Source organism: Elephantulus edwardii, unplaced genomic scaffold (assembly GCF_000299155.1).
Source record: "Elephantulus edwardii isolate Elephantulus edwardi_28Jun2011 unplaced genomic scaffold, EleEdw1.0 scaffold00058, whole genome shotgun sequence".
NCBI classification, from domain to species: Eukaryota; Metazoa; Chordata; class Mammalia; order Macroscelidea; family Macroscelididae; genus Elephantulus; species Elephantulus edwardii.
In genome coordinates, this window is record NW_006399808.1 from 4614225 (window position 1) to 4638829 (window position 24605).

Sequence of the window (24605 nt, forward strand, 5' to 3'; positions counted from 1 at the left end):
TTCCCTTCCCTTTCTTTGTTGTGTTGTGTACCATTGAATCAGATCCAACTGGCACAGGAGGAGATTGCCATTCCTTCTCCCCTTCTTCTTTTTATGGGGGCTGCAAAATAGAATGAATTTTGCATGTCCAATGTATTGATCAGGAATATATTTCTTAAAAAATACAAATGGCAGCTTTACACATGGAAATCACCTTATGGGCTGCATCAGAATCAGAATGACTACATATGTGAAAGGAATGATTATTGTTTGTTGCTGTTAGGTGCTATTGAGTTGAGTATGACCCATAACAACAAGTTTGAACCCTGTCCTATTCTGTGCTTTACTCACTTCTCCTGACACACTAGATCCTGTTGCAGCAGTCACCATGTCAATACACCTGGTAGAAGGTCTTCCTCTCCTTCACCAACCCTCCATCTTTCTGAGCATCGTGTCCTTCTCCAGGGAAAAGCCCCTCCTATAGCAACATGCCCAAAGCATATGAGGTAAAACCTCACCCTCTTTGCCTCAAGAGAACACTCTGACTGCACTCTTTCCAAGATGTATTTGTTTGGTTTTCTTGGCAGTCCATAAGATGATCAGCACACTTTTCCAAAACCACAACTCAAAGGCATCAATTCTTCTGTCATCTTTATTCATTGTCCAGCTCTCAGATGCATAGCAAGTGATCAGAAATACCATGGTCTGAGTGAGACACACCCTAGTCTTCAAACTGACATCATTACTTCTCAATAATTTGAAGAAGTCCCTAACTGCAGACTTTCCCAGTGCAGTGTGTCTCCTGATTTCCTGACTGCTGGTAACAAGAGTGTTAATTGTGGGTCTAAGTAAGATGAAATTGTTGATAGTTTAAATCTTTTCTCCATTTATCATACATTGCTTATCAGTCCAATGGAAAGAATATTTGTCTTGACATTGAGATACTATAATAACAATACTATAGATACTAAAATAATACTATAGATACTGAAAGATACTATAATAATCTATAGTGAAGCCTTTATTTTTTGACCCTCTGCAACAAATACTTCAAGTCCTCCTCACTTGTAGCAAGCAAGGTTGTGTCATCTGCATATTGCAGGTTATTATTGAGTCTCCCTCTGATCCTGATGTCACATTCCTCTTCATAGAGTCGAGCTTCTTGAATAATTTGCTTAGCATATGGATTGAATAGGTATATATAAAAAAATACAACCCTAACACACTCCCTTCCTAATTTTAAACCATGTAGTGTTCCTTTGCTCTGTTTGCACAACAGCCTAGCTATAGGTTTTGCATGAGCATTATTAAATGCTCTGGGATTCCCATTCTTCTCAATGTTAGCCATAACTTGTTTTGATCCACACAACCAAAGGCCTTTGCATAGTCAATAAAGCATAAATAGACATTCTTCTAGTATCCTTTACTTTCAGCCAAAATTTATATGACATCAGCAATGGTATCCCTGGTGCCATGCCTCTTCTAAAACCTGCTTGAACTTCTGGCAGTTCCCTGTATATGTACTGGTCTAGCTATTTTTCAATGATCTTCAGCAGTATTTTGCTTGCATGTGATAGTTATATTGTGATTAAGGAAACATTAGAGGAGCTTAGTATCAGCAGTCAAAACCAAATCAGGTGCTGACTAGAAACGGACCATCAATTACTTATGTAAAAGTTCAAATAGAAGCTGAAAAAATGAAAACAAAGCCCAATAAACAAAATACAGCCTTGAGTCTATCCCACTTGAATTTAAAAATCATGTTAAGAATAAGTTTGAAGGTGACCCAGCTATTCCACTGCTAGGAATCTTTGAAACAAGTATTTAATGCATCTATTACTTGAAATACATCAATTGGTATACCGTCAATTCCTGGGACCATATTTTTTGCCAGTTCCTTCAAAGCAGCTTGAACCTCTTCATTCATCACCATACGGTCTTGTACATATATTGTTTCATGAAATTATTTTGTGTCTACCAATTCCTTTCGATACAGTGACTCAGTATATTCCTTCCATCTTCTTTTAATACTTCCTGGATCATTTAATATTTCTGCCCAAAGCATCCTTAAGTATAGCACTCAAGGTTTGAATTTGTTCTTCAGTTTCTTGTGCTTAAGAAATGTTGAACAAGTTTGGCCCTTTTGATTTTCTGAATCCAGCTCCTTGCACATTTCATTGTAATATTTTACTTTGTCTTCCACGCTGCCTTTTGAAATCTTCTGTTCATCTCTTTAATATCTTGAATTCTTCCCTCTACTTTGGCTTCATGGCACTCTAGTGCAATATTTGGAGTGTCTTCTGACATCCATTTAGGTCTTTTCTTCCTCCTCTGTCTTTGTAATGCCCTTTTGCCTTCTTCCTGGATAATACTCTTGATATCCTCCCACAGCTCATCAGGTCTTTGCTCCTTGGTGTTCAAGGCCTCAAACCTGTTCCTGAGATAGTTCTGAAATTCAGGTGGGATGGACTCAAGGCCATATTTTGGTTCCTGTGGATGTTATTTAATTTTCCTTAGCTTCAGCTTGAATTTGCATATGAGTAGTTGGTGGTCTGTTCCACAATTAGCATCTGGCCTAGTTTTCATAGCTGATTTTGAGCTTCTCCAATAGTTCTTTTCACAGATGTAATCAGTCTGATTCCTATGCATACCATCAGATGAAATCGATGTGTATAATCTGCGTTTTATTTCTTATAAAGTGTATTTGCAATGAATAAGTTGTTAATTGTGCGAAATGCAATCATTCTGTCTCCAACTTCATTTCTGTCACTGAGTCCATGTTTTCCAACTACTAATCTTTCCTGTACACCAGGGATGTGTCCTGTCTCCATACCTTTTCAACCTGTATGCAGAGCAGATTATCCGGGAGGCTGGGCTCTATGAGGAGAATTGTGGCATCAGGTTTGGTGGAAGATCTATTAACAATCTGCGTTATGCAGATGACACAACCCTGGTTGCTGAAACTGAGGGGGACCTCATGTACTTGCTGCAGAAGGTCAAGGACTGCAGCCTTCAGTATGGACTGAGGCTCAATGTCAGGAGGACAAAGATTCTCACCACTGGACCAGTTGGTAGCATTAGGATGGATGGCGAAGAGATTGAGATTGTTCACAGCTTCAGTTTGCTCGGCTTCATGGTCAACAGTCTTGGCACCAGCAGTCAGGAAATAAAAAAAACACACATATTGCCATGGGAAAGTCTGCTGTTAGGGACCTCTCTAAAGTACTCAAGAGCAACGGTGTCTCTTTGGAGACTAAGGTGTGCCTGATACAGGCCATGGTCTTTGCAATCACTTGTTATGCATCAGAGAGTTGGACAATGACTAGGGAGGACAGAAGGAGAATTGATGCCTTTGAGCTGTGGTGCTGGAGAAGAGTATTGAATGTACCATGGACTGCCAAGAAAACAAACAGATTCATCCTGGAGAGGATAAAACCAAGCAACTCCTTGGAGGCAAGGATTCTGGGGCTTCGTCTGACATACTTTGGGCATGTTGCAAGGAGGGACAGGTCCTTGGAGAGGGACATCACGCTTGGGAGGGTGGAGGGTCGGCGCAAGAGGGGAAGACCCTCTATGAGATGGATTGATTCAGTGACTGGGGTAATCGGGATGGGTGTGTCAGAGGCAATGTGATTGGCACAGGATGGAGCAGGGTTTAAGGCTGTTGTACATAGGGTCGCTATGAGTCGCAAACGACTCGATGGCACATAACAACAACAATCCTTCCTGAAGCGCTTGCTGCAGAAGGTCAAGGACTGCAGCCTTCAATATGGATTGAGACTCAATATCAAGAAGACAAAGATTCTCACCACTGAGCCAGTTGGCAGCATCAGGATGGATGGTAAAGAGATTGAGATTGTTCACAGCTATAGTTTGCTTGGCTCCACAGTCAACACTCTTGGCCCCTGCAGCCAGGAAATGAAAAAACATATTGCAACGGGAAAGTTAGGGACCTCTCCAGATTATTGAAGAGCAATTGTGTCACTATGGAGATGAAGGTGCGCCTGACACAGGCTGTGGTCTTTGCAATCACTTTCTATGCATCAGAGCTGGACAATAACTAGGGAGGATAGGAGAATTGGTATCTTTGAGCGTGGTGCTGGACAAGAATATTTAATATACTATGTACTGCTAAGAAATCAAACAGGTTCACCCTGGAGAGGGCTAAAGCATGCTGCTCCTTGGAGGTAAGGATTCTGAAGCTTCATCTGAGATACTTTGGATATGTTGCAAGGAGGGACCACTCCTTGGAGAAGGATGTCATGCTTGGGAGGGTAGAGGGACAGCACAGGAGAGGAAGACCCTCTATGAGGTGGATTGATTCAGTGACTGGAGTGAGGGGGGTGAGTGTGTCTGAGACAGTGAGGCTGGCACAGGACGGAGCAGGGTTTAGTGCTTTTGTACATAGGGTTGCTATGAGTCACAAGCAACATACCAACAACAACAACAACAATTTTAATTAGAAACTTAGAACTGAGACACAGAGATTTGTACACCAATATCCACAGCAGTGTTACTCACCCTCACAAGAACATGGAAACAGCCCAATTATCCAACCACTATAGAATGGATTGAGAAATTGTGGTACATCCATACAATGCCACACCATGGAACACTCAGGAGCAATGATTTAAAAAATTACTATGTAACTTGGGAGACACTAGATAGATAGTGAACTCACTCAGTCTCATAAGGACAAATACTCCATAAGATTGTTATGTATAAATAGAAAGATAACTAGTAAAACATGTATGAGGATCCAAGGTGGGGACAGTGAGAACAGAGGGGTGAAGATGGATAGGAGAGGAAGCCATAGGGTTGCACAATTTGGTGGATGGAGCAGGGTTGGGGGGAGTAAAGGAAATGGGAAAGATTGACAGGGACCTGGAAAGACAAGGTAATGGTGGGCATAGTTCAGTGGTGATTAATTTTGTAAGATATAATGAGAATGATTGCATAAAACACAATGTGAATGAAGAATAGTTAAAAAAAAATCTGAGGCAATGACCAGCTACATTGTGGGATGACATCAAGGATAACATCTATGAAGAGAGCAGGACATCATTACAATGACAGACGAGAAAGAAAAAACAAAGCAGATTTCAGAAGAGAGTCTGAAAATTTAGCACAGCTTCAAACTTGTTTCTTATTTGAGCAGGCTGTAAATAGGCCAATATTTAAGGAAGTATGACATCTTTTAAGCATAAGCACCTTTTTCCCCATCAGAGAGGAGAGGATAGAAAGCATTTATGCACTTTTATGAAGAAAAGTACAAATTTTCTGTAAAGTAGGTAACACTTTATAAAATAAGTCATTATAATGATTCTTTTAAAAAATTCTTAAACCACTACTTTTTCTTTCCTTTCTGCTAACTTCAGTCCTCTTTGTCTCTTTTGGAATTATCTGAGTTAGGGGAATAGAGTGAGGAAAATGCCTTGTTTTCTAACACTCATGTTCTGGGAAGGGTTTGTTAATTCTTCTCTGAACCTCAAATTGTCCAATTTTTTTCTTTCTTTCTTTTGAATGCCTGAGAGAAGAGACCTCATCTGATGGTCTCTAGCACACTTATCTAGGAGTAAGAAATTGATTTGGCTCAATTTACTGATAAATTATCCTTTGGAGTTGTTTATTTATTTGGTCAGTACTAAACAACCACTTCTTTGGCATTGCATCAAATTCCAAATAATTTTTTTACTAGCTTTTGTCTTAAAGTCTTTTGAAAAATCCCAGATCTTTTCATTCTATTAGTACATTCTGGAAAATGCAACCTGAAATGAGTCATAATAGTGGAATTCCAAATGTTCTGGAGTCAGTTAAGTCCATTGCTACTTTTGGATAGAGGGTGATCCCAGCTCCCAGCCAGGAAATAAGCATTTGGATTTGGAACAAAGAAGAAGTACATTCAGAAAAGGTGAAAATCACCATTTGTTCCCTTTCCCCTTTGCTCCTCTCTTCAGTTTCAATGTTATCACACCTTTTTTTTACCAACCCAGAAAGCTGTGTAGAGAAGCATTCTCTTTTCTAGCACCTCTGGAGTCCTAAGTGAGCAAATTTAACAATTTTGGTATGAATTCTATGAGTTACTTTTAGAATTTACAATATATTGAAGAACAGTGAGGCTAAGAAAGCATAGCCCAGGAGATAGCCATGTATGTCCATTGCTAAAATCTGGGGCAAGATGACATTAAAGCGTGAAAAAGGAAAGAATGAATCCAAGAAGTCCAATGTCTTCTTAATACCCACTTGTCCTTGACCTTGTTCTTTTGTGCTTCCTAGTAACAACTGAAAGAATATCCAGTTTTTCCTACTGACAAAGCAGTGTTGAAAAATGGGTATGAATGACCATACTTGTTTTAGTAACCAATCTACACTCAGCAGCTTAGAACCTGAAAATGCTGATTCCCTATTTATTATTATAGTCAAAGACTTGACACATTCCTTGGATTCTCTCTCTTTTTGTTAGAAGAAACATGTTTTTATGAAATCTATGCTATGCCAGTCAATTTATACTCTGTTTTACAGACTGTCACATTACAGAAGACAGTGACAATTTGCTGAGTAATTTATAGTACAAATCTTCATTCAGATGTGCTTAATTCTTATTATGAACTCCTGTGATTTAGAACTCTGTAGCCTTTAGAGGGAGACTATTAACTGAGAATTATTTTTAATGGTAAATATAATAAATATCTGCTACTATCCTAACCTCCTGCTGCTAGTTTTGGGCAAAACTAGGTGCAAGTGTGTGTACGTTACGACTTATCTCTTCTTATTGCAGCTATTAATGTAATGGCCATTGGTTTTCATAATTTCCTTTTAGTTCTTATTTTTTATGTGCATAATATAACATATTTGGATTAAAACTGGGTACTTGTTTTCAATTAAGTAAGGATTGGTATATGATCATCTTTGAAATTATTTATATCTCCGGAGGTATAGGGATGGATCTTTGCAAAATTAGTTGGGTATAATCAGCACGTTTATTCAGATTTTTTACTGGAAGCTGAAATCACAGTGGTTGTAATATAGCCTAGCCAGGCGAGTTGAATTTTTTACATTCATTGGGCTGTTAACATTAGAGAAACACACTTTCACTCTAATCAAAGGAAGCATTAAAAATAAAAGGTGTCATTACTGACCCACAATCAGTAACATGGGCAGAATGTGAGATCAGGAAGGTGTTACTTTCCCTGGAGCCAAGGCTGATGTTTCCAGTTGGAAGGTACACTTGATGGCGCAGCCATCTGTCCATGAATTGGTGTCAAGCCATTTGCTGGGGCTGTTGAACTAGACTGGCTGATAAATTAGATAATGAAGGATAGATAAATAAGACCATGAGAGGGGTAGACAAGATAACCCTGTGGCTCAATTTCTTTTTCTCACTTAAGATTCTGTGAGTCTGTGATGAATAAGGACCCACAGTACATTGCCTGCTCAGTTTGCTAGGTGCTCTTCGACAACAGCTGGGGTTTGATGTGACAGCCAAAGAACAAATTGCTGCCTCAGGAAATGCTTTGCCTTTGACTGATTGCTGAATGGCTGGAAAATTCATTTTTGGCACCCTTCCCTAAGTCATTTCAGTCCTATTCCTTCATTTTTCTGCTAAGAAGTGTGTATTCACGTACAGTTAAAAATACATTGACAACACAAATGTGAGAAGCAGCATATACTATTTTGGGGAAGAAGGTGTAGGCTGGGATGATTACATTTATAGAGAAGGAGGATGGCATGACACTAGGAGAAGAGACTTCAGCTATTCTTTCAGTCAGTTTCAAAACCAGCGTTGCTCCTCATTGACCTCAGATCCAGGTATGGGCTTCAGGGTTTGGTATTCTGAATCCTTGATAAGCTTCTGTTCTGGCATTTCTCATTCAGATTCTCACTGGGTCCTATCTAGTTAACTATGACTCATAGTGATCCTATGAGCAATGTGTCTGAAACTTGCCCTATCCTGTACCATCCTCATCATCTCTGATATACTTGAGCTTATCTGTGTCAATACATTTCTTTAAGGGTCTTTCCTCTCTTTTACTGACTCTTCACCATTCCAAACATGATGTCTTTTTCCAAATCAGCCCGTCCTAAGAACATGCCCCAAATATGTGAGACAAATCTTCACCATTTAGGGATTTAGATAGGATAAATCTTGTCTGCCCTCTTAGTACAACTGCTTGTCTAAATATCTACCATGCCATTTCTAGCAAGGTGTATTTTGGGGTAGTTAAGACTATGGATGTCAGACTATAGACTCTGAATATTGCACTGGAGCACCGAGAAACTAAAGAAAAGAGAAGAAAGAAATTAAGGAAATAAAGAGCTGAACAGAAGATTTCAAAGGGTAGTTCAGGAAGACAAAGCAAAATTTTATAATGAAATGTGCAAAGAGCTGAAGTCAGAAAATAAAAAAGGCAGGACTCGCTGAGCATTTCTTAAGCTGAAGGAATTGAAGAACAAATTCAAGCTTCGAGTTGCAATGCTTAAGAATTCTTTGGGGAGAGTATTAAATGATTCAGGAAGCATTAAAAGAAGATAGAAGGAGTATACAGAGTCACTGTACCTAAAGGAATTGACTGAAACTGAAGAATTTCATGAAACAACATATGAGCAAGAGCTTGTGGTGATGAAGGAAGAAGTTCAAGCTGCTCTGAAAGAATTGGCCAAAAACAAGGCCCCAGGAATTGAAGGCTTATCAGTTGACATATTTTAACAAACACACACTGCTCACTAAGTTGTGCCAAGAAATCTTAAGGACAACTACATGGCCAACTGACTGCAAGATTTATTTATATGTTTCATTCCAAAGAAAGGTAACATGTTAGAGTGTGAAAATTATCGAACAGTATTATTAATCTCACATGCAAACAAGATTCTGAGGAAATTTTTCCAAAGACTACTGGAACAGTACATCAACAGAGAACTGCCAGATGTGCAGACTGGATTTAGAAGAGGCTGTGGTACTAGGGATTTTATAGCTAACTTTAGATGGATCTTGGCTGAAAGAGAATACCAGAGGAATGTCTAACTGTGTTTCTTTGACTATGCAAAGACATTTGAATTGTATGGATCCCAACAACCTGTGGCTGTCTCTGAGAAGAGTGGAAGTCCCAGGACATTTGATTGTGCTTATGCAAAACCTATACTTGGACCAGGAGGCAGTCATCAGAACAGAGCAAGGAAGCACTGCATAGTTCAAATTTGGTAAGGGTGTACACCAGAGATGTGTTCTATAACCGTACCTTTTCAACTTACATGCAGAACAGTTGCTTTGGGAGGCTGGGCTGTATGAAGTGGAATGTAGCAACAGGATTGGAGGAAGACTGATCAGCATTCTGAGTTATGCAGATAATACAACTCTGCTGAAACTGAGGCAGACCTGAACTGTATGCTGCAAAACATCAAGAACCGTAATCTTCAATATGGATTGAAGCTCAACATCAGGAAAACAAAGAATCTCACCAATAGGCTGAATTGCAGCATTATAATAGATGGTGAAGAGATTGAGATTGTTAACAGTTTTAGTTTGCTTGGCTCCACAATCAACACTCTTGGTACCAGCAACCAGGAAATCGAGATGAGTTGCATTGGGAAAGTTGGCTGTCAGGGACCTCTCCAGAGTACTGAAGGGCAAAAACATCAGTCTGAAGACTAAGGTGTGCCTGATCCAGGTCATAGTCTTTGCAATTGCTTGCTATGTTTCAGAGATGATAGAGAATGGATGCCTTTGAGCTGTGGTTCTGGAGAAGAGTATTGATGGTCTTCTGTCCATCACATTGAAAATCTTCCTTCCATCACATGAAGGTCTTACTTTTTTTTCTTACTGACTCTCTGATTTACTAAGCACAATGTCTTTGTCCAAGGATTGACTCTTCCTTAAAATATGCCATAAGTATGTGCAGCATCACTACGGATGGTGAAGAGATCAAGATAATTGATATTTTTAGTTTGCTTGGCTCCACAGTCAACATTCTTGGTAACAGCAGCCAGGAAATCGGGAGATGAATTGCATTGGGAAGTAAGCCTGTCAGGGATCTCTCAAGAGTACTGAAAACCAGTGACATCAGGCTGGAGACTAAGGTGCGCCCTACCCAGGCTATAGTCTTCACAATTACGTGCTATGCATCAGAGAGTTGGACAGTGACTAGGGATGATAGAAAGAGAATTGATGCCTTTGAGCTGTGGTGCTGGAGAAGAGTTTTGAATATACCATGGACTGCTAGGAGAACAAACAGGTTTGTCCTGGAGAGGGTGAAGCCAGAATGCTCCTTGGAGTCAAGGATTCTGAAGCTTTGTCTGACATATTTTGGACATGTTGCAAGGAGGGACTGGTCCTTGGAGAGGGACATCATGTTTGAGAGAGTGGAGGGGCAGCGCAGGAGAGGAAGACCTTCGATGAGATGGATCAATTCTATGATTGGAGTGGTGGGAATGAGTGCATCGGAGACGGTAAGGTTGGCACAGGATAGAGCAGTATTTAGGGGTCTTGTACATAGGGTCACTATGAGTTACAAGCAACTTGACAGCACATAACAACAACAATGTGAGTTAGGGTCTCATGACCCATGCTTCCAAGGAACACTCTGGCTTCCCTTCTTCCGAGACAAGTTTGTTTGTTCTTTGGCAGAAAATGCTATATTCAATATTCTTCACCACCAAATAATGCAATGGATAAATTTTTGTTTGGTTTTATTTATATGCTGTCCTTTTTACAAATGCATATAAAGCAAGTGGAAGTGCCATGACTTGGGTCAGTTTCACTTTAGTCCTCAAAGGGCATCCTTGTTCATTCTTTAAAGAGTAGCTTGGCAACAGAATGGCCCAATGCATTATGTTCTTTACTTTCATACTGCTGCTTCTGTGAGTATTAATTCTGGGTACAGGTAAAATGAAATCACTGACAATTTGAATCTTTTCTCCATTTATTTTGATGTTGTCTACTGGTCTACTTTTGATGATTATTGTTTTCTTGATGGTGAGGTGTGAAGCTATGATTTTTAATGTACATCAGTAGGAACTTCAAGTTTGGAGGCTTTAAAAATGATTTTCATTAGACAAGGTTATGTCATCTCCCTTTTGCATATTCTTAATGTGTCTTCTAATCCTGATGCTAGGCTCTTCTTCACATAGTCTGGCTTCCTGGATATTTGCTTGCTTAGCATCCAGATTTAATAAGTATGGCGAAGGAATACAACCCTGCTGTACTCCCTTTTCTGATTTTAAACCATGTGGTATTTCCTTGTTTTATTCAGATTACTGCTTCTTAGTTTATGCAAAGATTCTGCATGAGGACAGTTAAGGGTTTTGGAAGTCTCATTCTATATAATATTGTCAGTTATTTGTTATGATCCATACAGTCAGATGCCTTTGCATAATCTCAGTAAAATATAATTATATGCCTTTCTGGGATTCTCTGATTTTAGCCATGATCAATCTGACATTCTATGCTGCACATGCTCTTTTGAACCTAACTGGAATTTCTAGCTGTCCTCTGTGTTAACATTAGAAAATTATCATCAGCACGATTTTAATTGTGTTTTGTATTGATATTATTTTAACAAATTCCACAATATAATCATTCTTTGGAATGGCCCAAATGTGAATTTCTTCCAGTTGAATTGCCAGTGGCTATTTTTTAACAGTTTTTTTTTTTTTGGCATAGACAAGGGTGTACCTCTAGCACTGCAACTATTCATTGACATATTTCAATTGGAGTCTTGGTTTTTTTACTGATGAACTCAGTGCAACTTATTCTTTTTTCTTCAGTACCATTGCTCCTTGATCACATGCCACTGCATGCAATGATTTTTTATCAATTCTTTTTGGTATGAAGATTGTTTATTCTTTCCATCTCACTTTTATGCCTTCTGCAAAATCCATTACAGTTGAAACTGAGGACTCAAAACTGTCCCTTCAGTTTTTCAAGCTTGAGAAATACTGAGCCTATTTTTCTCTTCTGGGTTTCTGATGACAGGTCTTTGCACATTTGCACAGACTGCTTTGGAAGCATCTGTTCAGCTCTCTTGCTTCATCATTCCTTCCATTCATTTTAACTTCTCATCATTCTACAGTAATTTTCAGAGTCTGTTTTGATATTTGTTTTGGTATTCCTCTCCTTCTTATCTTTTAAATGGGTTTTATTTTTACTTTTACCATTTTAGATGTTCTTGATATAATACATTGTTGTTGTTGTTTAATCCCGTCGAGCCATAGACGACTCATAGCGACCCTATGAACGAACAGCCTGAGCACTGTTCGTACATAAAGTTTCCGGAGACAAGCCATTTTGGAAGTGGATGCCGCTCGTGCTTCCAGGCTTGATTTAGCTGGGAAGCTCCAGCACATCACTGTCACAGGCTTCAGCATCACAGCAACCACGAGTTACCTCTGTACAGCAACGCACAGACCAGTGCTATCCCACCTAGAAGAATGTTTGGCAGGAAGACAATTTGAACCTGGCCGAGGGCCACAGATGACAATCACCCACTTTCGGCTTGGTAGCACAGTTTAAAAATATTATGTTCCCCTCCCTGCTAAATAAAAATGAAAAGGGACCCAGCATATTTTTATTAATACCAACTTTCTTCTTTTATTCTGTACAAATGAATTAGAAAGTGTTATAGTGTTATTAAAGTATCAAGTTTATGTACATGTATGTGTTTAAAACCTTTATAAAAAAGTGCAAAAATATGGTGAGAATCTGTTTGGATTTGGAAACCCTAAAGAAAGGGCTGTAATAATGGATTTAAACTCCTCAGTGTTTTCATAGTTTATCAAGGACTTCTTTTCTGTTGTTATAGATAACATCTGAGAATGTACAGATGCATGTGGAAGAGACATTTTGTTTGCCAGGAGTGTTCTATACATATTTTCAGGTTATTTTACTTTAAGTCTTGAAGTATTTTAGATAATCTGCAAAGGAAAATTTGCAGGAAAAGATATGTTGGGGGGGAAATCTGTAAAAGTTAGAGCTATCTGGTGCTTTTTCTAGTAAAGGGAAAAATAAGTTCCTGGTTAAAATAAATTTGATTGTAACTAGAATAGAACCTATGGTCCAGAAGATGCTCAATAAATATTTATCTAAAACATAAAAAAATAAAGATTTTGTAAAGTTAGAAACAAACATGAATGTTATCTTTCACAGAAATTTATTCTTTCAAATACACATGAAGAATTTAAATTCCATGGTGTGGATCAGGCCCACCTTAGTTTTTAAACGGAAATCCTTTCTCTGTAGCACTTTGGAGAGGTCCTTGACAGCAGATTTCTCAATGCCACATGTCTTTTTATTTTTCAACTGCTGTTGCCATGGGTGCTGATTTTGGATCCAAATAAAATGAAATTTTAAAAACAGATTAGTGAGCACATCCAAGGTGCACATTTGTTGAATGTCAGTTGATATTCCATCAAATCTTGCAGCAAATATTTTCAGTGCAGCTTGAACTTCTTCCTTCATTACTGTTGTTTCTTGATCATATAAATAGTTGTGTTAACCAATTCTTTAACTCTGTGTATTCCTCCCAGTGTTGGAATTCGAGGCTTAAATTTGTCCTTCAATTTATTCAGCTTGAGAAATGCCAAGTGTGTGGTCTTTTTTATTTCCTAACTCTAGCTCTTTGCACATTTCATTATAATACTTTATTTTGTCTTAAGCTGCCCATTTAAATCTCCTGTTCATCACTTTTACTTTGGCATTTCTTTTCATTTTGGCTTCTGTCCTAGTGCAACTTTTGGAGTCTGTGAGTGTGTGTGTGTGTGTGTGTGTGTGTGTGTGTGTGTGTGTGTAAATGAGTATTTGTATGTATGTGCTTAGTGAAGTTAAGAGCAAATCTTCTCTGAGACTACTTATAGCTGTTAGCATTTTGGTATAAAATGTTCTAGATTTTTCTATAGCTTAATAAATATTCACATAGTTATATCATACTATGTTATATCAAAATATTCACATAGTTATATCATACTAGTTATATCAAATATTTTTATTTTAAAAATAGGAAAAGCTTTACATAGTATTGTGTTATGTGCCTTTTTTACATAATCTCTATATGGATAGATGCATATTTTCATCATAGTTTTTAACTTCTTCTCACTATTCCATGGTTTAAACATATCATTTGTGGTGAACACTTAGGTTATTTCACGTTTTTTAGGAAAGAAAAGATGTTCTTTTCCTTACGTTTTTTGTGTACCTGTCTAATTATTTCCTTTCTATGAATATTTAATGTACAATTGATGTGTACCAGAGTATGCATTTTTATAAATTTGGATAACTACTACCAAATTACCCTCCAGAAAATTTCATCAATATGCCTACTCACAGTATTGTGATGTGTATGAGCATTCTCATCTCCACATCCTTGCAAATCGTATGGATTGAAAACGAGTGATCTTTTACCAAGCCATTTATCCAGCCTTGGAGTTTGGGAGAGAGAAAGCTTCATGTGGACAGCCTGGCTGTCTCCTGGTTGCCAAGCCAGGTCATTGTCATCTAAACGCATTCATTCCTTTGCCAGATGGTGTGCCTCACGTTCCTTTTTGCCACCTGTGGTTGTATTTTTAACCCTCTTCTTGTGCTTTTCTCCCGTAGATTGAGGAAGACACATGGCAGAAATACTACTTGGAAGGAGTCTCAAATGAAATGTACACAGAATATCTTTCCAGTGCCTTTGTGGGTCTGTCCTTCCCTACTGTTTGTGAGTAAGTGACTTTAACTGCCTCTTGATGATACTTCTGTGAACAGAATGGCAGAATATAGCCTGAGCCTACCTAAGGGATGCCAGCTGGTTTGGGATAATATATTAAATACAATTATATTACATATCTTGAATTATGCTTTTGTGATACAGATTCATTTATGAAAGTGAGCATGATCTCTGACTTTAGTACAACAAAAGAGAATATTGACAGATCCTTGATGATAGGAATTTTAATCTCCTTTAGGATTTTCTAACATTGTGTGTTAGATATACTTATAAAAATGTCAAAAAAGGGAGATACTGAGAAAGCTTATATACAACCAAAGACTTCAGTGGAATTTTGTCCCTTTGTTTTGGGAGATTAGTCATGGTTCCATGGAGAATCCTAAGTAATTGGCTGAAATAGCATGTTCATTGCAACCATTGTACCTTTGAGTTGACTGTGTAGTGCCTAGTCTTAGAGGCTTGCAAACAGCCTTCCCAGGAACTATACTTGGGCTCTGTTCACCTAAAACAGCAGCAGAAGAAGGAGAGTTACAAAAGGGAGGAAGGAATGGAACATATTGAGCATTGCTAACTGCCTTCTTTGCCATGAGACCAGAAGAACTAAATGGTGCCCAGCTACCATTACTGAGCATTTTGATTAAAGATTCTGTAGAAGAATACTAGTCAAAGAAAAATTCCAAACAGAATTTCAAATTTTTTAAGGAATACAGCCAATCTGGAACAGTGGGAAAATTTACTGAATGAATCCTTGGAACTATTGCATTTGAGATAATTAAGCCAAAAATATCCCCTAAAGCCTTCCTAAAACCAACCAGTACTTTAGCTTCACTATTAAAGAATACCCATCTTGAACATTGTGTTCTTTTAAGATCTTTCTATATGGGACCACATTTGTTTGCCACAGTAACTTGAAAGCTTAGATAGGAACGTGCAAGGTCACTGAGTTTGTGCTAATAAGGAACAACTCAGGAAAGGAGTATCAAGGAGGGAGAGAATGGTTACACATCTCAAAGAATAGAATCCATTTCACTGAATTGTAAATGTAGAAGTTGTTCAATTAGTGTATGTTTTGTTGTATATATTCTCAGCAACAACAACTAAAATGTAAATGACTTAGAAAAAAACCTGTCATTTATTTTCTGAGAGAAATGTAGAATCAAATGTGCAGAGGAACTCTAGAGAGAAAAAAATCCCTAGTAATTTAATTTAACCCATGATATGACTGATGATCAACAAGGCTTCTTATCCTTATGCTGGTACTGTAGGACATGTGAGGAAAAGGGGCAGACCTATGCACCCCAGAAAGTAGGTGAGGTGATCACGTATAGGCTGACCTTGGCAGCAGACCAAAGAAACTTTCACTGTGAGATGTCATGATGCCTGGTGTTCCTCAGTTAGAATCTCAAATACTGGGTTTGAGCTAAAGAGGGACTTGTTGCTTTTGTTAAGTGCCATCGAATTGAGCATGACTCATAGCAACCCTATGAACAAAAGATCTGAACCCTGTTCTATAACTATTGTTATTTCTCTAATATTCATAGAGTTTCCAAAGGCACATTGTTTAGGAAGTGGATGCCAGTCCTGCTTCCAAGCATATCTCAATCTGGGAGCTTCACCAAAAACTTTCCACCATGGGGAACCATTATGGCATTTGACACACCAGTGGCACAGGGACTTGGCCTTCTATTAAAACACGAATTCCCAGGAAGCACTAAGCCTGAGCAATCAACAGTTAGCAATGGATTTGGTCAGCTCCGTCACACTTATCAGAAACTGGGAAGAGACTTAGATCTGAGGACCTGCTTAGCTAAGGAAGACCATTTGTTCCCATGGATGCCCTGTGCACCTACACGTCAGTCCGGTCCTCTGAGAAAGGACTTCTGAAGATGCTGAACCAAAAGTGAGCGTTCTGTGCAGGAAAGGACAGGGCGGGTGCTTCCAGGAGATGCTCATCAATGAGCACAGCAGGCGCACCCATCAATCCCAGGGCCTAAACCTTAACAATCCAAAATGGTTTTGTTGTTTACTGAAATTTCTCACCTTGTCTCTAAGCAAACGTTTAAATGCTAAATGGACTGGAAAAGTGAATAGGTAATGGGTTCAGAGAGAGTTATTTTCTGAAAATGGATGCCCTATTGTAACTTCCTGGCATTCTATCTTGGAGAGCTATTTATTTTTCTTTCTGCTGAAGAAGTTAACCTTTCAGATGCCCCAGGTCCTGGAATGCCAAGGCTGCTCCAGGGAACTTTGTCTGTCAGCTTGGCCTGCCTGGGGGAAAAGCCCACGGATCTGAGGGCTTATCGCAGAAGCTAGTCCTAGAATAAAGATGATTGAGGCCTGCCGTGCTGTGAGAGGGTTCTGGTCGCACACCACAGAGCTGCCAACAACTGGAGGCACCCCCAGTGTGGTGAGCTTCCTGGCTAGGGGCTTGGGCACCACCCTCTTCGTTGAGTTTTCCTGTGCTGAGTGGTATTTGTGTCTAACATGAATGCTTCTCAGAAAACCTCCTACCTCTTTTTGTTTTCCTACTGTTTCACTTAATGTCCTCATAGCCATATGAGTTCATTTTATGCGTGTTAACTGGTAGAGTTTCTGTGTAATGCAAACAGTTAAGGGGCTCAGCTGCCAACGAGAAGCCTGGAGGTTCAAATCAGCCTGGAGGTACTTCAGTAGAAAGAGCTGGCAAGCTACTTCCACTGATGAACTGTCAGGAGCACAGTTCTGCCATGGTGCTGGGCCTGCCTTAGAACTGGGGTGGGGGGTAGAGGGACTCTTCCCATTGAGGCCGCAGCTAGGCTAAGCACAGAATAAATTTACAGTGGATATTTGGCCCACACAGTACTAGTTCTTTAAAAATTAGTGCTTACATTTTAAAATAGTGGTGTTCTACGTGAAATGAGATTTCTGGCTTTTCTTGAAAACGTGATGTCATACCGGACCTATACTCTTCCAGAATGCTGCCCTGTTTTCTGTGTGGTAGCGGCTTCTCCCTTCCTGCAACATTCACAGAACAGATGTGGCCCCAGACTTTGCCAGCCCAGACCCATGGCATCAATTGTCCCGTCTTCAAAGCCAGTTGAAGTGCAGAGAGCTAGTGTCTGCTGGGGATATTTCCCTTAATTCATTTTCCTATTTAGAACACCTCTGAGGAGAAAGTCCCTCCAACCCTCCTTGTTGTCTGAGAATTTAGAATTTGTTCACTGTTGCGAGTGGAACCTGCCTCCCCCTACACTTTTGATGTGACAGAGAATGTGTTCAACTTAGTGCTATTATTCGTTTAACACAATGATACAGCAGAGGTAGAAATAATCAATAAAGGAAGGACATTTAATGAGATTTAGGAACATCCCAAAACATTGAAGCTCTCCTCAAGCATTTGATTATCTGGAGGCTTAATTATCTGTGTTTTCTACTTTAAATTAAAGAAAAGCCATAACTCAAAGTTACCAGCAGTTTAATGATAACACTCTTCAATTCAGGTTAATTAAAGCACAGCCGTAATTAGAGTCTAGTGTTGTATATCACTGAGCTGGCGCAGAAGTATTTTCATTACAGTAAGAATTGGCTATTCAATTTCAGGATGACATAAAGGATGCCAAAATATATTTTAAACAAGTCCATGTAGAAGGAAGAATTGGGGAGCATTCCTGGTATAATAAAGCACAGATAAAACATACAGATTTTCAGAGCTGTTTCTGTAATTATGTGCTGCACTAAAACAATATGTAGCCAATAATATCTTAAAGCATGAATAGAGGTAAATTCACTCTTCTCTTGGGCTGATGGGATACCCCTTTCCAGAAGAGTTTGGGGTTTTCTCAGAAGCTAGGAGTAGTATTTCTGTGAAAGAAAAGGGGACAGGAGAAATAGATGGAATTTGAGATTGTTCCTCGGAGAACAGAAGGGAAGAGGAGAGAGGCAGGGGTTTACATGATATCCTATTGCGGGCTTTTAAAAGATATCAAACCAGAGAGATCTTCTGTCTTGTCCAGCTTGAAGCTCTCAGCAGACATGTCCTTGACTTCTCTGTACCAGCCTGACAGTACCAGGTGAATAATGCCGTAGGAAAAACATGAGACAGTCTGTTTCCAGAAAGATTATTCTTCTTCTGTAGCTCTGCAAATTGGTCCCAAACTGACGTAGAAAACTCCACACCATTTCTTAATCTTTCATGTACGTTTTCCTCATTTAACAGTTCCTTGAAGCTCATGTTAATACCACAATACCTGTGCATCAGGGTTGTATCCTGTTGTCATGAGAGACTAGTCCTTGGCAAAAGACATCATCATGCTAGGGGAAGTGAAGGATCAGAGAAGGAGATGAAAACCTTCAGCATGATGGATTGGCACAGTGACTGTAACAATGGGTTCAAGCTTGATAGAAATTGTGAGTCTGATGCAGGACAGGACAGGGTTCAGATCTGTTCTTCATAGTCACTCTGAGCCTTACTTGACTCAGTGTCATCTAGCAACAACATTCCATCTGTACTCCAAGCAAATAATTAAAGGAGCTGGACTCTATGAAGAAGAATGTGGCATTAGCATTGGAAGAAGACTCACGAGTCAATAACTTGCATGATGTAGATGACACAGCCTTGCTTGCACAAAGTGGAGAACACTGGAACTATTTATTAAAGATCAAAGACATCAGCTTTCAATGTGGATTACATTTTAACCCCAAGAAAACAAAAATCTGCATCACAAGACAATGATGTTTATCATCTAGAATAGACTGAAGTTGTCAAGGATTTGGTTTTATTTGTGTTCACAGTGATATGGTAGCAACAAATCAAGAAATCAAAAGATACGTTGCATTAAGAAAATTGCTGTCAAGGAGCTTTCTAAAGTACCAACAAATAAGAATATCAATTTAAAGACAAAAGTGTGCTTGATCCAAGCCATGGCATTTAAAGTTGTTTCTTATGCATCTGAAAGGAAGAAAATGAATAAGAAGAACTGGAGACGATCTGATGCCTTTGACCTGTGGTGTTGAAGAAGTGTACTGAACATCCCATGGGCCACCGAGAGAAAGCTGCTGTGGAGATAGTGGGACCAGGGTGTTCCTTAGAGGCGAGGACGGTGAACCTTCATCTCACATACTGGTTACCAGGTGGGATCAGTCTTTGGAAAAAGATATCATGCTTGAAAAGGTAGAGAACCAGTGAAAGAGGGGGACCCTCAATAAGACTGATTGCTACAGTGACTACAGCAGTGGACTCAAGCTGGTCAGAGTGTCTGAGGATGACGCAGGATAGGCACAGTTCTGATCTATTGTTCAGAAGGTCCCTGTGATGCTCAGAAGGTCCCTGTCAATTGTGCTTGACTCAACAGGACAATCACAGTCCGTGTATTATAAATGGAATACTGAGGCTCAGAGAGGTTAGGTAACCTTCTCCCAGCAAGCTGGAAAACAAATTCTGAAACCCAGCCTCATACGCAGGCCTTCATGCTCTAGGAAATGGATGAAGCTATGAAGGCTTACGAGTCAAGATTTTCCCGGAGCACCTATTAAATGGAGAGGTTTCTAGGCGCTGTCTTTTGAGACTTTTATATCTGGTGTAAGATCTGGAAAATGTGCAGCTTTCACTAGGCATTCTTTTTTCTAGCCTGTTGACTGGACTCGCTCTGGCCCAGCTCTCACACCATGTCTACAATAGACTCCTTCTGTTGCCATGTCTGTGCATGGTACTGAAATACTTCTCCGTGCTTTTAGTCTACTCATTGAATAATAGGTGAGGCACATTTAACAAAGCCTAGTAGCCATGTTAAGATATGGCCCTTTCCTGAGCTTCTTCCCATCATTTCTTCTTCTGTTTGGCAGTCTCCAGAGACCACCCTCCTACCCCAGACAAACCACTGACGGCCCCTTCCCACCGTGCTAGTACAGATCAGTGTGTGGGTGAACCAAAACCTCTTCATACGCATGGTCAGCTTTGCTCTGGGTCCCTTTTCCCCTGGGACCTTCAAAGCAACATTGAGCTGGGGAGAATGAGTAAACACTGATTGCTAAGAGTAAACACTGGGGAGCAAGGACAGTTCAAGCAGCAGCCCTCAAATTTACCCAGTAGCCTTGTGGAAGATCTTAGTTGGTGTGGCTTTGACTTTCCCTGGGATGCTGAGAGAACTTTCCTTCAAGGACCTGCAGCTCCTGGCCATAAATCCTTGGTTTGCACATCTGGCTCCTCCCTCAAGCACCAGGCCTGTGGCCGAGGCATCAAGGCAAAGGAGCTTTGGAAGGAAGAAGGAAGGGGTACCCTATTGCTTTGAGAATATCAGAAACCCATCAGCTCCACTGTCATTCTCATGCCCCTCTCGTCTTCCCTTTTCTGTGGGTGGCTGGGGAAGGTGCAGGTGGTAAGTACCAAATCTGCAGGAAATACAGTCAGGGCTGAAAGGCATAGTCACTGCTCAAAGGCCTTGCCTTTGATCAGTCCTCAGTAGGCTGTAGCGGGATGCCAACGTTGGCTATATTGTCCCAAAGGCTTCCGAATCCCTGAGTGGACCACTCACTGGATGTACAGTGTGGGCATGCTATTTGATTTCTGTGATTCCTTCCTGTGACAATGAACCAGCAACCTGGCCTATGATTAACCTCAGCTTACTCATCTCTAAAATAGGAACAATATTGCATTCCTCTTGTACTGATTTATGTCTGTTTTCTCCCTTCCCTGTGTCTTCCATCCACCACCCTCTATCCTACCACATTGAATAAAAATGCAAGCATGAAGAAAGGATGTACACTTCGCTATACTTACTGCATCTTTTTAGTTCATTTCCCCCTAAACCAGCCAAATGCTTAGTGAATATGTGATTCCTCTGATAATGGAAAGAGGGCTGGTCTTGTCTGGGGAGCTTGGGTTGGAGAGTTTGATGGGGCACCTCCTGAGTCCTCACACTCTTTTTGAGTGCAGTCCCTCTCACTGCATCTTTGCATTCAATTCCTGAACACTTCAGAAGCTGCAAACTTTACCACAGATTTCTATGCTTAATCCAAACTAAGTAAGTACTCTTTATAGTCACAGTGCTGGTATAATGGTAAGGACAATTTCTTTCCCTGTGGGTAGGTAGAAACAGTTAGACTCTAATTCTTAACAGCCTTTGTTCAAAAACATCTGTTTTGAAACTATCGTAGTTAACAGATGATGCTGCCAGTTAAAGGAAGAGGGGAGAAAAAGGACTTTGTATAATGTCATTGTCAAATTTGGTAGACCTCTACTTTATAATTATCAAAAAAGCAATCTAACTTGTTATTACATCAGTTTTATTGTAGATTGCCAGTTTAAGACCTTTTTGTGACAAGTGGCATTTTTCTTAGGGAAAAATAAAAAGTCATTGCTAGTCCCATGTAATTATTTTTTGCAACCAGCTACAACTTCCTACTGGGACATATTGGGACATTTCATTTTAGAAACGATGAATTAAATCCTTGCTAACTTAGTTTATTTTATCTTGTTTATCACATTGTGAAGGCTTTGTTGCTTCTTTCTTACACCCTTGTTCACCCCAGCTCTGCTTGCTGATGCCACCTCAGCCTGAGGTCAGTAAAACACTTAGGCTGAAGGGATACAAGGATCACATGAATAAAGCCCATTTTATGTTATTTTAAAAAGTAGAAAAACCAAAAATAAATCAGCTGTGTTGAGTGATACAAGTAAATATTTACCCTTGAACATCAATCTGAAAGTATATTCTTGGGAGTGAACCCTCTGCCATTGGATCTGTGTATGCTTTGAAGGATAAATTGCTGTGTGTATTTTAGAATTGGGTTTAGACCTTGGCATAGTGAGTTGAAGGTGAAAATCAGATTCCCAAATCATATTGTTATACTTCTAGAGCCTTCGTTATATAGTCTCTCCGATTCTAATAAACAGAACAATTTAATAAGCATCTTGTTTCATGATTCGCTGGTCACCTTCCAAAGGAGCCTGGTGATACAGTGGTTAAGGTCTGTTAACTGGAAGGTCAGTGATTTGAACCCACCAGTGTTTCCGCAGAAGCTGATGTGGTAGTTGACATCCATAAAGATTCAAAACCACTCTAACTCACTGTATCAAGTCAGAACTGGTTCACAGCTGACCGTCCAGTGGGCCTTCCAAGGCTGTAAAGGTCATTGGAGGAGACTGCTCATCTTTCTGCGAAGGAGCAGCTGGTGGATTCGAACTGCTAAAGAGGAGCTACCTTCTTAGATGTAGCAGCACAACTCTCTGTAGCCTACCTGACACCAGCGCACCCCTGGCATGGAAGCTGTGACGCAGCTCTGCTCTGTCCTGTTAGGTCATCAGGAGTTAGAATCCCCTTGGCTACAAGGGAGTTGCAAGTGCCCATTTGCACCCTTTCTCTGCCTAGATTTTCCTAGCTTCCTACCTTATCTCTTTTCCATCATTTCAACAACTCATGAAATTCTGCTTTCCATAGATTCATATATTTACTTATCAGCATTCCTTGAAAGCTTACTATTTGCACTTCACAAGCTGCCAGGGAGGTAAGGCATGCACCCTGCATTAGAGGACTTCAGTATGGAAAGAAGAGAGACAGATTAACAAGTGAACCAGCTCCCCATTCACACATCTTGGTCTGTTCTTATGCATCAAAATGTCAATAGGGTTGTTGTTGTTGTTGTTGTTATGTGCTATCCAGTGGCTTGTGACTCATAGCGACCCTGTAAAACAGCTCTAAACTCCGCTCTGTCCTGTGCCAATCTTATTGTCTCCGGCACACTCATCCTGATTGCCCAGTCACCGAATCAATCCACATCCCAGAGGGCCTTCCCCTCCTGCGACTGCCCTCCACCCTCCCAAGCATGAAGTCCTTCTCCAAGGACCGGCCTCTCCTTACAAAACGAACAAAGTATGTCAGACGAAGCCTCAGAATCCTTGCCTCCAAGGAGCAGCCCAGTTTAACCCTCTCCATGATGAATCTGTTTATTTTCTTAGCAGTCCATGGTACCCTCAACACTATTCTCCAACACCAAAGTTCAAAAGCATCAATTCTCCTTCTATCCTCCCTGGTCATTGTCCTGCTCTCTGATGCATAACAAGTGATTGCAAAGACCATGGCCTGTACCAGACGCACCTTAGTCTCCAGAGACACACCGTTGCTCTTGAGTGCTTTAGAGAGGTCCCTAACAGCAGACTTTCCCATGGCAATGCGTCTTTTAATTTACTGGCTACTGGTGCCAAGAGTGTTGATTGTGGAGCCAAGCTAAAGCTAAAGCTGTGAACAATCTCAATCTCTTCACTATCTACCCTGATGCTGCCAGTTGGTCCAGTGGTGAGAATCTTTGTCTTCTTGACAGTGAGCCTCAATCGATATTGAAGGCTGCAGTCCTTGACCCTCAGCAGCAAGCACTTTAGGTCTTCCTCAGTTTCAGCAAGCAGGGTTGTGTCATCTGCATAATGCAGATTGTTGATAGCTCTTCCACCAAGCCTGATGCCGCATTTCTCCTCATAGAGCCCAGCCTCCTGGATGATCTATTCTGCATACAGGTTGAAAAGATATGGAGACAGGACACATCCTTGGCATACGCCCTTCCCAATTTTGAACCATGCATTGTTTCCTTGCTCTGTTCTGACAACTGCCTCTTGGTTCAAGTATAAGGTTCGCATTAGCATGATCAAGTGTTCTGGGGTTCCCATTCTTCTCAGAGTCAGTCAAACGCCTTTGTATAATCAATGAAGCACAGATAGACATTCCTCTGGTACTCCCTGCTTTCAGCCAAGATCCATCTAACATTAGCTACAATATGCCTAGTACCATGATCCCTTCTAAAACCAGCCTGGACTTCTGGCAGTACTCTGCTGATGTGCTGTTCCAGTCGCTTTTGAATAATTTTGAGCAGAATTTTGCTTGCATGTGAAATCAACGATACTGTTCAATAGGTTCCACACTCTGTTGGGTCACCTTTCTTTGGAATGGGAACAAATATAGATCT

At 40.2% G+C, this 24605-nt stretch overlaps 1 protein-coding gene across 23 annotated transcripts in view; it reads left to right on the forward strand.

Annotated features, from left to right (window-relative positions):
* KCNMA1 (potassium large conductance calcium-activated channel, subfamily M, alpha member 1) overlaps nt 1-24605 on the forward strand; it is a 1059824-nt gene that overhangs the window by 789728 nt on the left and 245491 nt on the right. For all 23 annotated transcript variants that reach the window (XM_006887494.1, XM_006887495.1, XM_006887496.1 and 20 more), the window contains one exon: nt 14561-14670. In XM_006887494.1, the coding sequence (XP_006887556.1) occupies nt 14561-14670 (110 nt within the window). The remainder of the gene's footprint in view (nt 1-14560; nt 14671-24605) is intronic.